The sequence below is a fragment of the Serinus canaria genome, chromosome 1A, assembly GCF_022539315.1.
Source record: "Serinus canaria isolate serCan28SL12 chromosome 1A, serCan2020, whole genome shotgun sequence".
Classification (NCBI taxonomy): domain Eukaryota; kingdom Metazoa; phylum Chordata; class Aves; order Passeriformes; family Fringillidae; genus Serinus; species Serinus canaria.
Genome location: NC_066314.1, coordinates 67,761,415 through 67,776,555, shown reverse-complemented (window position 1 = coordinate 67,776,555; position 15,141 = coordinate 67,761,415). Strand labels below are relative to the sequence as shown.

Genomic DNA, 15,141 nt, shown 5'->3' with positions numbered 1-15,141 from the left:
CATCAATTTATCTGACTTTTTTATTGCATTTCTCCTCCTGCAGCCAGTGAAGTCACAGCGTATGTATTCAGTGATCATCTTTTGTTTATTCATTCTGAAAGAAACAGTAAAGTTGCTCTAAAAGAATAAAATGGGGGCTGTATTAATTTTCTGTCAAAATGTAGATTGGGTAATCCACATTTAGCGAGGGAGAGACTTTGATCTACATATTCACATTTTTAATTTTTCTTGCTTCAACACAACAGGCTGAGGAGGACAACTGGCAGTTATGGGAGAAAAATCTGAGAAATGTGAACTAAAGGCCAGCAGTTTAATCACTCCAGAAGTAACTGAGAAAGGAGTTTTCCTACTTAGGGAAAACTTTCCCTTAGGCAAAAAAAAAAAAAACAAAAAAAAAAAACAAAAAAAAAAAAAAAAAAAAAACCCACAACACACCAAAAAAAAAAAAAAAAAACCACAACTCCATAAGCAGAAAACACAGAGGTGCGTGGTCGGCAGTATTCTCAGCCAGGTTTCCTCCTGAACGAGGGGATTTTCCCTGGGACAGAGCACATTCCCCTCTCCCTGCGGGCAGCAGAGGGCGGCCATATCCCTCAGCCACCCGCGCTGTCCCCTCCCCGGCAGTGCAGGGACTGATGTCCGTGGTGTCACACAGCTCAGGGGTCTGCCTGCTGGCACGGAGAGCTCAGCCCCCGAAGTGCAAGCATCCCGTCTGGCCCTGTCAGCCTCGGGACCAAGCTCTCCAATGCCTCTCTAGCTCCATCCACCTCCCCCTTCAGCCCGGCCACCACCTGCACTGCCCGTGGCCCCACAGCCCCAGGTGACATCAGGAGCTATTTGCTTTTGGGGCTGTGTCACCTTTCCACTCCCAGTGCCTGGGCAGGTGGCTAAACACAATCATGAAGTTGCTCACTGGGTTTCAAGGCAAAAGATCAAAACTTTTGCTGAAGAAACTGAGCACCTTGTGGACTTCTTTCCAAAATTTCCACTTTCAGTTCATGAAAATGTAATCCAAGAATGTTTGCTTTGCAGCTTCCTAAAGGAAGCAACCCATAAAACCTTCTGTAGCCCCCAGGCTGAGGTGAGACTTAGCTCTGCAGAGATCAAATACACATTTTTATTGAATAATAAAGGTACAATGTTACTATGATGCAGAAGTTTGAAGCACTGTCTTTTTAGAGAATGCCTTCTCCAGCAAGGGTTACCCAGTGCCCATAGAGCCCTCAGTGGTGTCCTTGTTCAAGCATAACTCATCCCATCCACCAGCTGCAGTCCCCTTGGAATTAAGTCCTTTCAGCATGGATCTCCTTCAAAAAGTTCACCTGTGTGTCCAGGAGTATTCCTGAGTCACAGTATTGTGAGCTTCAATTCTGGCATGGGACAAGGTGTTTATATCTGTTTCAGTGGTCTCCACACAGGTCGCCACTGCCATCCCTTGATACAATCTGCAGTTTATGTTCTTTACATTCCACCCTGCACTTTATTGAAAGGTAAGTTAAGAATTGTTTCACCCTTATTCAAACTCCATCTGTAACATAATCATCATCTGACTGCATATTCACTATAAACTCCAACCCTTGCCCCTGCAGACCAGGGTAGTTAACACCTCACCAGTGCAAACATAAGACACATATCCCAAACCCACCCCTTCTCCTACGGACAAAATTATCAGGATCAACACTGCAACAGTCAACATATTTTCCAACCACTTCTAAAATGCTTTCCAAGCTGAACTCCCAGCACTATTCTTGCTTGTGCCACTACTCTGCCCATCTCCTGGCATGCACCATCCAGAACAAGGCGTGTGAGTTACCCCTTGGTGTCCCAACAGCTTATCAAGTGATACCAGCAGGAACTGTGCTCAGACCTTGCAGCTTTCAGGCAACAGCATCAGTGATCACCACTTTTTCAGGGTCCCTTCCCCCTTGCCTGTAAACACAATTCAGCAGTCCAAGCAACTGCAGGGGAGTCTCACCTATGGGATCAGCAGAATCAGATGATTTCTCCTCACAGCCCTTCAATGGTGGGTCCTAAAGCCTTCCTCCCTTGGGAAGGACAGTGCCTGCTAGTAGCAGAGACCCCAAACTTCCCAGAACTCTGCTCTTACAAAGCAAAAACCTCTATCCCATTTGCTTCCGTTTCTGAGCATGGATAGTCACTGCAGGGACAGTTCAATAAGTGTTCAATATTTCTGCAATTTCATTCTCAGCAAAGGACTGTCAAGAGAGCACTCAGATTCTGGGGAGCAGCACTCCCACCTCCACAGGCCTACCTAACCTTGCAACTCAGGCTGCCTGAAGAGGCTTTGTTTTCACTTTGCTGTCAGCTTTCAGAAAGCATCTGTTTCTCTCTTCCAAGTCACCTTCCCACCCAGCACTGGTCTGCCCAGGTGCCTCCTCTCTTCAGGCACTTGAAAACTGTGTGCACCCCCCAGACATGCATTGGCTGCTCCACTTCCAGGATTGTGTATTCCCAGGGCCAGGATCTTTGTTCCTTCCAGAGTTCTTCTCACTACTCCACTTCTGGGCTGTGGCTCAGGGTAACTGAGGAGAGAAGAAAGAACACAGAAAAACAAATGATTAAATGCCTTTCTCCCCCTTCCCCAGCCTCTGTATAAGCCAAACACCAGTCCACTCCCTGTCCTCCTCTCCACCCTGCCTTTGTCACTACAGTTACATCCAGGCCATCCCAGTCTCTCCCTGGAACAAAGGGTGGCTCAGAGGGTGATGCTGGGTGCCTGATGCTTCTTTCACCACTCAGTCCTGCTTACCGTGTCCTAGAGCTCCTGGGTGGGCAGTCTGCTGTCCCCAGGACTGCCACTGTCCCCAGGACTGCTGCTGTCCTGCCCAGCAGGGGTGGCCCAGCCCACAGGAGCTCCCTTTGGAGTGAGGTGCTGCCCTCCTCCTCAGGGGCCAGGGGGACTGTGAGGGACACACAGGTGCTTTCCATCTGCCAGAACTCAGTCATCCCAGGTACAGCAGGAGTTTCAGAGCCTGCCAGAATCAGCCCTGACCAGTCTGGGGCAGTTCATGGTTTCCCCCTGTCCAGGCTTCCCCTGCTGCACTAAACCTGCCCTTCCCACACAATAATCACCACAGAGGGGTGGCAAGATCACTTCCTCATCCTTGGCTGTGCCTGGAGCTTGTTATTTCAGCAGGTGCAATTAAAGGACAAAAGCATGAGGACAAAAAGCTTCATCAGCTCTGAGAATAAGGGAGATCCACCAAGATATGGTCCTGGGCTGATCTGAGCTCAGAGTGAAAAAGAGGCCGAGACCTTCTACAGTCAGGGCTGGCCAAGCCCCTGAGATCTGCCTCCTGGCATCCAGAGGTGGAACTGGAACCCCCACTGAGCAAGATAAATCTCCCCTCCAAGCAAAGCAGAAATTCCTGCTGTGCTTCCCAGTGATTCAAGCGTGAAACCTGCATGCCCTCACCTCCAAACTCTGGTTTCAGCTATGTCTGTGTCTGTACAGACCCCTGCAGCTCTTCCCCTTAGCTGTAGGTATGATCACACCTCACAACACTGTCATCTCCCTACTTTGCCTTCATGTGTTCTCAGTGGGTCTCTCCGGTGAACACTGCCCATAAGGACATACCCACTTCCCTTATTTTGGGTCCTGATTCCAAACACTGCTGGTCCCCAAAGTCACAACTTGTGGTGAAATTACAGTTGCTAAATGCAAAGTCAGCAAAACAAACTGAAAACTCATGAGATTACTCCTCCTGTTCCAGTGGACAGGGATCAAGGAAAAAAAAAAAAGCAAGCAAGACCCTCCTCCGCCTTGCACTTCCTCAATGTCAGTGGTCTCTGTAAAGGCATGGCCATGTTATCAAGGACACAGGGCACAAGATTTACCAGGCTGGCTGTCACAGGGTGGTGACACGTGCAGTACTTCTTCTTCCCCCAAGGTCCCCACCAGACCTTCTGGAGAGGCAAACACTGGAAAGCTGAGTGGCCTTACAGCTCTGAGGGGAAAGGCTCCAGCTCGCAAGAGCTAACAGAAAAAACAAAATACAGAACTTCTGCCTGAAGCCTCTTGTGACAGGATGAAGGCATCTCTCTGACTTGAAATCACAAGGGAAAATTCAATCCAATCAGCAAGAGATAAGCACCAAGTTGTGTAAAAATTTTGTGAACCAAGTGAAAGCACATCGCATCCTGCCGGGATGCCTGATGGTGCTGACATGAAACAGGAGGAACATTAAAGAGGAAAACCAATTACCTTGCCGTCCTTAGCTAAATGGAGCAAAAAATATGAAGCTGCAGATAGCAGGGAGAGGCACCCAGAGCAAATGCTCGCACCTGAAGAAACTCTTCACATGTGAATAAGCAGCAAAGCCTCCCAGGCAAGTCTGGGTTTTTCCATTGCGCTGTGACGTCTTCAGCAGAACAGCAAATGCTTGTCTGCAAGAGCATCAAAGCCAGTTTGTGATGGGAGACTGCTGGCCACTACTGCCTGTGATTACAATTGTGCATTTTATTCTGCAATGTCCTCAGCACCTCCCTAAAGACAGAGGGACAACACGATCATTATGTCACTCATTAAAAAGTCACTGCTCCTCTTCTGAGATTTTCAAAACAGTTTCAAAAAAAACTCTTCCAAAATTCAAAATAGAGCTGGGGGTTTTCTTAGATTCACTCTACCTTAAATTACTCCTAAGCCACAGCTCGCAGTGGAAGCCGTGTTTGTCCCCCTTGGCTGACAGGAACAGCTTCTCCTGCCTCTCAGAAACCACCGAGGTTTCTCCTGCCTCTCAGAAACCACCGAGGTTTCTGCTGTCGTGTCGCTGCATCAGCACACAGGGCCACAAGACTCCGGCAAGGGGGACCAACCCGGGCCGCCACCCCTGTGGGAACACGGGGCTCAGCGCCCTCAGCTCTTGGGGCGCGGTGGACAGCTGTGTCTTACGTCCCCTGTGTCACCCCCGCCCCGGGGACGAGGCTCTGCGGGAGGGTCCGTGTGCGGTGAGCACAGCCCGGGAGCTGCGGGTCGATGCCCCAGCCCCGAGCCTCAGTCGCGGCCTGCTCCGCACCCCGGCCGCGGCCCCGGGCTCGGCGCCGCCCCGGCAGCCCCGCGCCGCGCCGGGCGGGGCGGGCCCGGCCCCGCTCGCTATTAAAGGCGCGGGGTTCGGCCGCAGCCGTGGTGGTGCTGCTGGCGCGGCCATGGCGACCTACGTGCAGCTCAACACCGGGGCCAAGATGCCCATCCTGGGGCTGGGCACGTGGAAGGTACCGGAGGCGCTCCCTTGGGCTGGCGGCGTGAGGGCGATGGGGAGCGGGGAAGGAAGGAAGGAAGGAGCGCGGCTCGGGCCCTGCGAGCGCTGCCGGTGCCACCGACACCCGGCCAGGCCGCCGCCGCGATTTCGCTTTATTGTAGTTGGGGTTTGCTTTGGATGTAGTGGTTTTCTCAGTGTTATCTTGCCGTGAGAGAGGTCTTCAATATTGTGTTGATGAGAGCTTTTCTTGCCATCGCTTTTTTCAGTCCCCCCCAGGGAAGGTGACAGCTGCGGTGACGGCTGCCATCGATGCCGGGTACCGCCACCTCGACTGTGCCTATGTGTACCAGAATGAGAACGAAGTTGGGGAGGGGATCCAGCAGAAAATCAAGGAAGGTGTTGTGAAACGAGAGGACCTCTTTGTCGTCAGTAAGGTAGGGGTCTGGTGATATAGGATATACCAGGGAATACCTTTTTATTTTCAAGTAACTCCCTGCTTCTTTACTTACCTCTTCTGTTGTGCAGTGTGGAACAATTCAGAGCATGACTTAAGCCATTCCTGAGACTCCTGCTTTACCTCATCCTGTATTGAGAATTATGCAGGGTCTATATCCCAGATTTGGGTGATGCTTTCAGCTTTAGTCTTAATAAGTGAAACAAGACTACTTCTGCTGTCTGCCAGGACACTGTGCAGTCATGTGTGCTGCCACTGCACACATGGCCCAGTATCACAGGCCAGTGCTACTCACAGAACAGCCCCACTGGAAGAGCTGTAGAATGTCCTGGTTTCACATCACTTTCCCGAGGGGACAGGCACCCTGCTGAGCAGTACAGAAGAGTTCCAAGAGCTTTAACCCAAGAGGTCACAATGTGCCTTGGCTTTTTGTCTCCAGCTGTGGTGCACGTTTCATGAGAAGCATCTGGTGAAGGGAGCCTGCCAGAAGACTCTTACTGCCCTGAAACTGGATTACCTGGATCTGTACCTCATCCACTGGCCTCTTGGTTTGAAGGTACAGTAATATCAGTGCCCTTAGCTTTGTCTGTGAGTGGCAATTATGAGGAGCTGTATGGCTTTATAGCCCAGTGATTGCTTCAGTTGCACAGATCATTCTATGTGTATTGTGTAACAGCACTGATCTGCTGCTCGGCTTTACTGTGGCCATGAGAGCCAGGCTGTTGATTTTTGCCTCTGAGATCCCTGCTTGCACGGCATCTGCTGCCCTTTCGGAAGAGGCAGACCTTGAACCCTAGGGATGGGTTTACCTGCTGGGGGCAGAAGTTATGTGTCTTTCTGTTTGATTATTGCTTGTGTTGTCTTCTACAAATCCAAAGCTACACTCAGTGTGGTTCCCTCTTTGTGGGAAGAGGGCTCTACTTTGCTGTTGAACTTGACCAAAATTTTCTTTCTACCTCTTGCTACCAAGATGAACTGTTCTTTATAAGACCTTTATTTTTAAAATTATTTTCACATGGACAGAACTATTCAAGTGGAAATGTGTTGTGGTGTAAATAATGAATGAGTAGAAAATAACTGGTTTTGAATGAAGTTGATACCTGGCAGATAGTCCTAACAGGGGCACAGGGTGTTCTAACCTCCCCTGTGCCAGCAACTTAAACAATGAGACTCCCCATGAAGGAGATCTGGTCCAGTATAAGGTGAATATATTACATGTCCTAAGTGGGTCCTTATTATGCATTTCACTAAAACACTTCATTATGAGCAGGTAACAACTGTGTATTTTTGTAAACTGGCTGTGAATCTACTTTCTGTGTTACAAGTGGAGACTTAAGTTTCAACTAGATGGATTTCAATGAGCCAGTGGACACAGTGTCCATCAGAAGTATCTGTCCTTACTGGCTTGAGTGTAGGCAAAAAAACCACCACAGTACCATGAGAACACAAAAGACTGAAGACTATAGATAGTGAGTATTAAAGTCTGATACATATGTAGATAATCAGTATAATAAGTGCTTTTGGATCATGGTCTTCATCTGGTGTTAACCCAACCTCCCAACAATGTGTGTTTCAAGCAATTTCTCTCTCACTGACAGGCAGGAGAGGACCTGTTCCCTGTAGATGACAAAGGCATTGGTATCTCCAGCAACACAGATATTCTAGACACGTGGGAGGTAAGTTCAGCCACAGCAGGAGAAGGTTTAGATTGATGAAGGTAATGAGAGCATCAGAGACTGCTGAGAGCAGTCTCATGTAAGAGGGCAATCTCATGTACTTGGAATTACTTGGAAAGACTCACTGGTGCAATAGCAAATTGTCATGTATCAATTCATCATTTTCCACTTCTGACTTGTGAATTTCCATAATCTCAAAGAATGAGTCCTTTGAGTATGGGAGGCATGGCACATAAACACCAGTGCTCTGGGGTTTTTTCCCTCAAGGTTGGAACTCTGAAAGTCTAAACACTTCATTTAGTTATCGTATGAAGGAAACAAGGCATGTCAGGAAGCATGTGCTGTTCAGGCCCTGCCTTTGTATATTAGATGCTGACTTTGTGTTTCTTTTCCTCCAGGCCATGGAAGAGCTGGTGGATGCTGGCCTGGTAAAAGCCATTGGAATCTCCAACTTCAACCATGAGCAGATTGAAAGAATCTTGAACAAGCCAGGACTGAAGTACAAACCTGCAAATAATCAGGTGAGCTGCAAAGTGGCAGAGGCAAGTGTCTGGTGGTGTTCTTTTTTGTGTGGTGGTCTGTTGTGGGTATTTTTAAGAAAATTTCAAAGATCTTACTTTGAAAAAAGGTTATAGAAAGAGACTGGAATAGACATATTCTACTTCAAAGACTACATATTCTTCAATCTCACCCTCCAGGTGATGCCAAGGTGCTGGTTTTATGAACTCTGTGCCACTGCTTGGAAATCTGGTAATGAGCAGCTCCAGAATCCCTCCTTGTAGGAGGAAAGGAGGGGGAACTCAGATGAGCTGGAAAAACTTCCTTGCAGTAGAGTAAGACTTGGTGTATGTATATAGAGAGAATTGGATGACTTTTTCATGACACTTTCGTGGAGAAGCCAGTTCCTGTTGCAGATGACTGAGGGAATTGATCAGGAACATGCTTTATGGACTCAAGAGTTCATGAGGGTTAGGAGGAGATGGAGTTGCAGGGTGGGCCATAGAGTAGAAATTGTATAGACAGCACTTGAATGAAATCTTAGAAAAATTCAGGTGGCAGGAGACCTTGGGAGATGATCTGCTCAGAGGAACACCAGTCCTGAGATCAGACCCGGTTGTCCAGGGCTTTATCCATCTTGAAAACCTGTGAGGGTGGAGACTGCATAGTCTCTCTAGGCAGTGTGCTCTGCTCCCTGACCCCCTTGAGTGTATGACAGGGAGGGGGAGTTCTCCTACATCCAATCTCAACCTCTCTTGTTTTCAGCCTGCATCTGTTGCCTTCCCCCAAGCAGCACTAAAGAGCTTGGCTTGTCTTTGAATGACCCCTTTTAGGTGCTGAAAAGCTGCTACTAGGAGGCCTGAAGATTTCCCTTCCCCAGGCACAACAAGCCCAGCTTTCTCAGCCTTTCCCAGTCTGGCAGGTTCTCCAGCCTTTAGCCATCCTGGAGTTTCTCTGCTGAATTGTTGGCAATCTGTGATATTTCTGCTACTGAGGGGAGCTGGGAAGAGGAAAACTGGACACAGTATTATGAAGGTGGTCTGGCAAGGATGAGTAGAGGCAAATGATCTCTTCTCACAATTTACTGGCTGTGTTCCTGCTGCCAGGGCTCACTGCTGGCTCATGTCCTGCTCAGTCTGTTATGACCCCCCCAGTCCTTTCTAGCATGGCTGCTTTACAGGTAGTCAGGTTCCAGCCTATGCTATTGCCAGGGGCTTTTCCTTCTCAGGTGTATGGCTTTGTGTGCAGCCTTTTTAAATTCCTTCAGGTTTTTGTTTGCTTGTTGTTTCTTCCTGAATGGGTCCTGCTACAGTGGCAGTCCTGCCCTTGAGTGGTTTTTCCCCAGTTTGACATCATCTTCAAGACTGACATGATTATAGACTGGCACAGGTTGCTGAAGAGGACAAGTCCCAGGACAGGCCCCAGTGGGGTCTGCCTAGAGTTGACTGGACTCTTATGGCATTTGAAGGACTCTAGTCAGTTACTGATTATTAAAACTGGGTCATTTATTGTGGTAACTTGAGTCTTATCTGCTCCAAAGCACTTTCAGAAAACTTAGTGTAAGTTTTGTGGTAACCTTTCAACATCTGCCACAGCTCATTGCCACGATCACTATATGACAATTACATTATTATTATTTATATAATATCATTAATATTATTATCATATCAATTACCTTCTCTGGCATAGGGACCACTGGTCTTTGTCCTCTCAAACTTGTCAATGCCCTCAGGCTCTAAATTATTATTGACTATAATCAAGTTTAGCACAAAGCATTGGGTCTTTGGTCCCTGTCCTATATGAACTATGGCTTCTGAAGAATTGCCTGCAAGCCTGAAAGCTTGCTGTTACTAACACTACCAGTTGGGCTAATAGTGAGAGTGCTTCCTGAAAACACTTTCTCTGTGCAGTTACTTCATATGTAACCCACTGTCTTTCTTGTCATTTTCATTCTTTATTTGACTGCAGCCAGGTTGTGTTGGTTTCAGTTGTGCTGAGAAATTAATTTGGCAAGGTAGTAATTACATAACAATGATGCTGATACTTAATTTAATTTTTCAACTTGAGTGTCAGTGGAGAGGTGAGGATGATTGTGCCTTGCTTATGTTGCATAAATTCTGCTTATTGAATAGTTGAGAAAACTAGATGCTCTATTACTCTTAAATAGCTGTCTTTCTGCAACTGCTGAAGCAAAATAAATATGTATAATATGTCCTAAAAATGGAGCTCTCTGTTCTGTTTAATATTCCAGCATGTCTCAGAGGGGAAAGAGGCATGCAGGCCTCTGATAACAGCAGGCAGCTAGAACCAAATAAAGAGCTCCAGGCTGTAAACTGATTCCATGTTTTGCACTGCCTTGCTCCACCTGCCAGCAGCACGAGTTTCCAGGGACTGCCCTCAGAGTGCAGCTGCAGGAGGCTCAAATGGCAGCAGAGTCCAAGTGGTTCTTGCTGTTGCCTGCTGGAAGAAAAGTAGTGCTCCCTGGTGTGCAGCTATCCTGAAAGTCCCTCTGTGCAAAGTATCAAATATTCATGCTCATTCACTGCCACCTGACACGTGAGCAGTTCGTGCTCCACACTCCCTATCTGTGAATGTGCCTGCCAGAGCACTTACCCAGTGGGAAGGAGTCTGTATTCCATTATGCAACTCTTCTTATGGAAGTTCATGCTAAGTGCACGTGTGTTTGTAAAAGGTCTGTAATGGGCACTGGGCTGAAGGTCTAAAATCTGGAGCAGGCAACCATTCTCAACAATTTCAGACTAGAGGTGTTTAGTGTAAGTATTGACACAAAGCAAATAAAGACTAATGAAACAATGCTGACCTTGAAGTTAATATGGTAGCTGTAAAAAAAATATTATGGTGTGTTTAATTAGGGGTGAAAAAAGAACTTTGGTCTGCAATCCTATTGCTGTGATTTTACAGCTCTCCTGGGTGTGCATTTTACTGTCTCATTGAAGCAATTGTGTAGCTGGTCACCTGTATGCTGGAGATGATCCAGATCAGCAAAGTTTTAAGGAGTTTTTTCACAGTCCTTGGACCCTTCACTGCAAGGAGAGCTCCTATAACTAGTAGTAAGGGGGTGGGGATAGAGAAAATAAAGACTATAATATTGCTTAGAGACTATTGAGTTAGCACAAAAATCAGCCTTTAATTAAACTGATTCCTGGAACATGTTAAAGCAGTTAAGTCATTATCAGTCTCTATACTTTTTATGTTGGCAGGTGGAGTGTCATCCATACCTTACCCAGGAGAAGCTGATCAAGTACTGCCAATCCAAAGGGATTGCTGTGACAGCCTACAGCCCCCTGGGCTCTCCTGACAGACCATGGTGAGCCTGCTTTGCCAGGGATCTGGTGTGGATTATTCTGGAAGCACTAAGACTATGTGTACAGCATTGATTTTTCATCCAGATACAGATCTTTACTAGGTTGGACCTATGGGGGTTTCTTGCCACTGATTTGTTTTCTCTGTGTAGGGCTAAGCCTGAGGATCCTTCCCTGCTGGATGACCCCAAGATCAAAGAGATTGCAGCCAAGCACAACAAAACCCCAGCACAGGTGGGTAGGTGCCACAGTACCCCTTCCTGTAGCACAAGCTAATGACAATGCAGAGGACAGGCTGGCTCCTCATCCCCTGTCACCTGTGGTGTTAGGTAGCAGCGCAGGTTTGTTCCTTATGTGGCCTTCCATGCATGCTTGCAAGGGTGCTCTGATCATCACAAAAAAACATTTTCTTGACTCATCTTCAGATGCTGCTGTGTTTATTTGTCTTGGCATCTCAAGTGTTGTTGCAAAGAAGGGAACATTTGAATAGCCTATTCAAAATCTGGGTGAGAAGGAAAGGAATTGAGTGTCACTAAATGGCAGGGGAGAGGAGAAAGGAAGCCTTGTGTGATTCCACAACTCCTCTACATGCACTTCAGGAAATGCTGCTTAGAATTCAGGTAAAATTTGAAAAGCAGCTCCACGGAGTGGGTTAATTCTGCTGAATTGTACCATTTACAGTAAGTAGCTGTAAATTACTTACTGTTTAGCAGAGCTGAACAGGCTGTGCTTGCATGGAGCAGGAGCCATGCCCTCTCTGATGCAGTGCTGTGCCTCTTGCAGGTTCTCATCCGGTTCCACATCCAGAGGAACGTGGTTGTGATTCCCAAATCCATCACCCCACAGCGCATTGTGGAGAACTTCCAGGTGAGTCAGTGGAGTGAGCTGATGCATGGCATGTCCAGGGATGGCTTGGCTTCTCCCTGCACAGCCAGCAGGGACTTTCTCACCCTTCCCAGGTGCTCTCCTGGGCTTTTCCTCCATGTGTTTACCTACAGTCTCCTGAGGGTTGAATTTAAGATTACAGTGGGAGAGCAGGAGTGACCAAAGCTTTGGGAAACGCTGTATCCTGATAATCTAAGCAGTCACATTGTGATTGTTCCTGTTTTGTGTCATGTGAATGAGTCATTTGACAGCTTATTTGGGGCCTGAGTGTAGCACACCCCAAAAGACTTCTGTAGAGCAAGCACTTTTAAGGAAGTAGTCCTGGTGTCCATAAACAATATTGCTGCTCTGGATTCAGTGGTCCTGGACTGGACCCAGTATTAGGATTTTGCTTCCAAACACTCAGTGACTTTAGGTGGAATGTGGAGGTCTTGCAGCTACAATTTTGGCTTAGCACAGAAAGATGCATTCTTTGCAAATGGGAGATGGAGGCATTCTGCTACACAGTGCTCCCAAATTCTTCAAGCAACTGGCATGTGTAACAGCAGCTTGAGATTCTTTAATTCCTGCCTCTCCTTGCTCACCTCCCTCTCCCACTCCAGCTAGAGAAGGCTCACAAATCCAGGGAGTCTTGTCTTTTTCCTTTCCTTTGTGAAACAGTCACCTCCAACAAGCGCCTACACTGTGGACTCATTCTGTAATTTTGTGGGGGTTTTTTCCTTTTTTTTTTTTTTTTTGCTTACAAGTGCTGTTTTGTTCAAAGAGGTGATTTCTGGCTTTTTCTCCTGTTAGGTGTTTGACTTTGAATTGACTAAAGAGGAGATGGCAACTATTCTCGGCTTTAATAGAAACTGGAGAGCCTGTGAAATGTTTACGTAAGTGGCACTTCCTTTTCTTTAAACTATTGAGTTATCACATAGTTCAGTAAATGAAGTTACAGATGGTAGTCTTGACTGAAATTCAGGATATGCAAACTCCATTTTTAAAGGGGTCATCTTCAAAATAACTTTCCAGAGTAAAATTTGTTTTTAAATGTTCATTTTGTGAACCAAAACATGATGAGTATTGAACAAACTCAGTTCAGTTGCCAAGAAACTCTTTGTAGCTGAAATTGCATCAGGAGGCTTCTTATTTGTAATTTTTTTGTCCATATTGGAGGAATGAGCATGATGCAGACTTTAAAACTTGATTAATTTTGCTTGTGGTGTTTTGTCTGAAGTACATTCCAAGATCTGTGTGTTCTTCAGGAGTTGTTGGGAAGGCAGATGAACATTCAAAATATAACATGAGGATTTGCTACTAGGAAGTGTAGATCCAGATATGAAATCTTTTTTGGAAGGCTGCAAAATAGGTCTTCCTGTCAGTAAATAGCAAAACCTTGACTTAGTTATCTGCAAAGCACCTCTAGGTCCTATCATCCAAACAACAGAAGGCACTCAGAATCTTTTGTCTGGAAATGCAGCATGTCACCAAGGAAAAGAGAAGCAGACTTTGCTTTTATACATTCATCTCTTCCCTTGTGGATCTTTGAAGAGGTTACAGATGCATCAATGCCTTTGGGATGTGAGATAATCTTTGCTTTTTGATTTCCTCCAGGTGCAAAACTCACAAGGGCTACCCTTTCAATGCAGAATACTGAAGATGGTTCCCTGCCTTTCTCCAGGCTTCCCAGATATGCTTCTGCTGTTGCCTTTGAGTCTGTGTAGCTTTTTCACTGCATCAGACACCCCTCCACAACCCCAGTTTTTCCTTTCTTTTTCCCCCACAAAGATGCAGTAGATGTACTGTGTGACTTTGTGCTGTTTTCTTTTTTGGAAGAAGGAAATGCTGAAGTGGTTCTGAAGAGCACACTTTGTGGACTAGTAGATTTTCTTTGCCAAAAGCAAGTCTGGAATTGCTAAGCAGAAAGCATTGAGAAAGTTTGAGCAAGCAGTCACTTTTATTTTGGAATACTGTGATTTGGAGCTGGTGATTATTGTCTGGAAGGACCAGGATATTGGCAGATGTTGCATAATGAGGTTTGCTTCTTTTTTCTGGTTACTTTTGGGGTTGGTTTTGTTTCTTTGTAACACTCCATTCCTTTTTTTTTTTCCCCCCTCTAATTGGAAGTATAAGTTGTTTTCTAAGTGATTTCTACATGGGTAGCTCTTTGAAAAGTGTATAGATCCTGGTTTCTCAGTGATATAAAAGCTGTTTTGCTTATAATAAAATACAGTTTCATTACTGTGTGTAATGAGATGGTTATTTCAGTCATGCTGGAGTAGCTGTATAATATCAGCTGTCTCTAGAGATGACACAAAAGCAAGAAAATTACCATCCCCCACAAAATCATCTGTTGATGTTGACTTCTTACATGTGCCCTGGGAGCTGCCTGCTGTTCTCATGGCTGAGCTTGTGGCCAGTGAGTCTGTTTGTGCCTCTCTTTAAATAGAACTAGTATGGTTCTGACAAGCAATGCAGTCATGTTTAATTCAGTTTTTATCTTACTGAGGTGATATTATACTTTTGCTAATAGAAAACTCATTCCACTGAAGACTTGAAGCCTACACAGCATTGCTTTAATAAGCAGTAGAAAACTTGCCCTCTCCAGCAGGGAGCACATGATGCAGGAAGTAATTGTGTGATTGTACAAGATACCATTGGCAAATATAGTAAAAATGGATTTCCAAGAAAATCCTGTGTAAAACTTTGTTCAGGGAGCACAGAACAACAGGCTGAAACTGAACTTCTGTTTTGTGAGCTGTGTTTGTTTGTCCTTTTGTGGTTTTCACAATGCTTGCACATAGTGATTTTAAAGCTGCTGCCACCTGAGAGCTGCTCAAGACTGTTCACAAAATGCATTTGGGCACAGGTAAAAGCAGTGGCTAATGTTGGGTGGCTTTCTTGCATAATCCTGTGAGTTTTTCAGATGTCTGAGTAGATTTGGGATGTGAGTGGTCCCTCTGAGGAGGTTGTGTAGGCCTGGCAGAAAGGGGGTTCTCTCTGAACAGATGGAAGAAGGGAGACACCAGGGCTGTTAATGCATAAATGTAGGATTGTGATTCCATAACTGTGTAGGAAACCTTAAAGTGAACTTGGCCAGGTTA

The 15,141-nt window shown here is 46.1% G+C and overlaps 1 protein-coding gene across 1 annotated transcript; it reads left to right on the top strand.

The window, feature by feature from the left end:
* Positions 1-5,069: 5,069 nt before the first annotated feature.
* LOC103820474 (aldo-keto reductase family 1 member B1-like) lies at positions 5,070-14,278 on the top strand. The gene is made up of 10 exons (XM_009095145.4): positions 5,070-5,232; positions 5,486-5,653; positions 6,113-6,229; positions 7,272-7,349; positions 7,748-7,870; positions 11,069-11,175; positions 11,323-11,404; positions 11,954-12,037; positions 12,848-12,930; positions 13,652-14,278. Exons 1-10 carry the CDS (start codon positions 5,167-5,169, stop codon positions 13,692-13,694), a joined length of 951 nt encoding a protein of 316 aa, XP_009093393.1. The 5' UTR covers positions 5,070-5,166; the 3' UTR covers positions 13,695-14,278.
* The last annotated feature ends 863 nt before the right edge of the window (positions 14,279-15,141 follow it).

What these genes read in the sequence shown, in the direction of transcription:
- LOC103820474 (XM_009095145.4), top strand. Translation starts at nt 5,167, where the DNA reads ATGGCGACCTACGTGCAGCTCAACACCGGGGCCAAGATGCCCATCCTG. An exon ending in GGCTCTCCTGACAGACCATG is followed by an intron (nt 11,176 to 11,322) that starts GTGAGCCTGCTT and finishes TTCTCTGTGTAG; the next exon opens with GGCTAAGCCTGAGGATCCTT. An exon ending in AGAGCCTGTGAAATGTTTAC is followed by an intron (nt 12,931 to 13,651) that starts GTAAGTGGCACT and finishes GATTTCCTCCAG; the next exon opens with GTGCAAAACTCACAAGGGCT.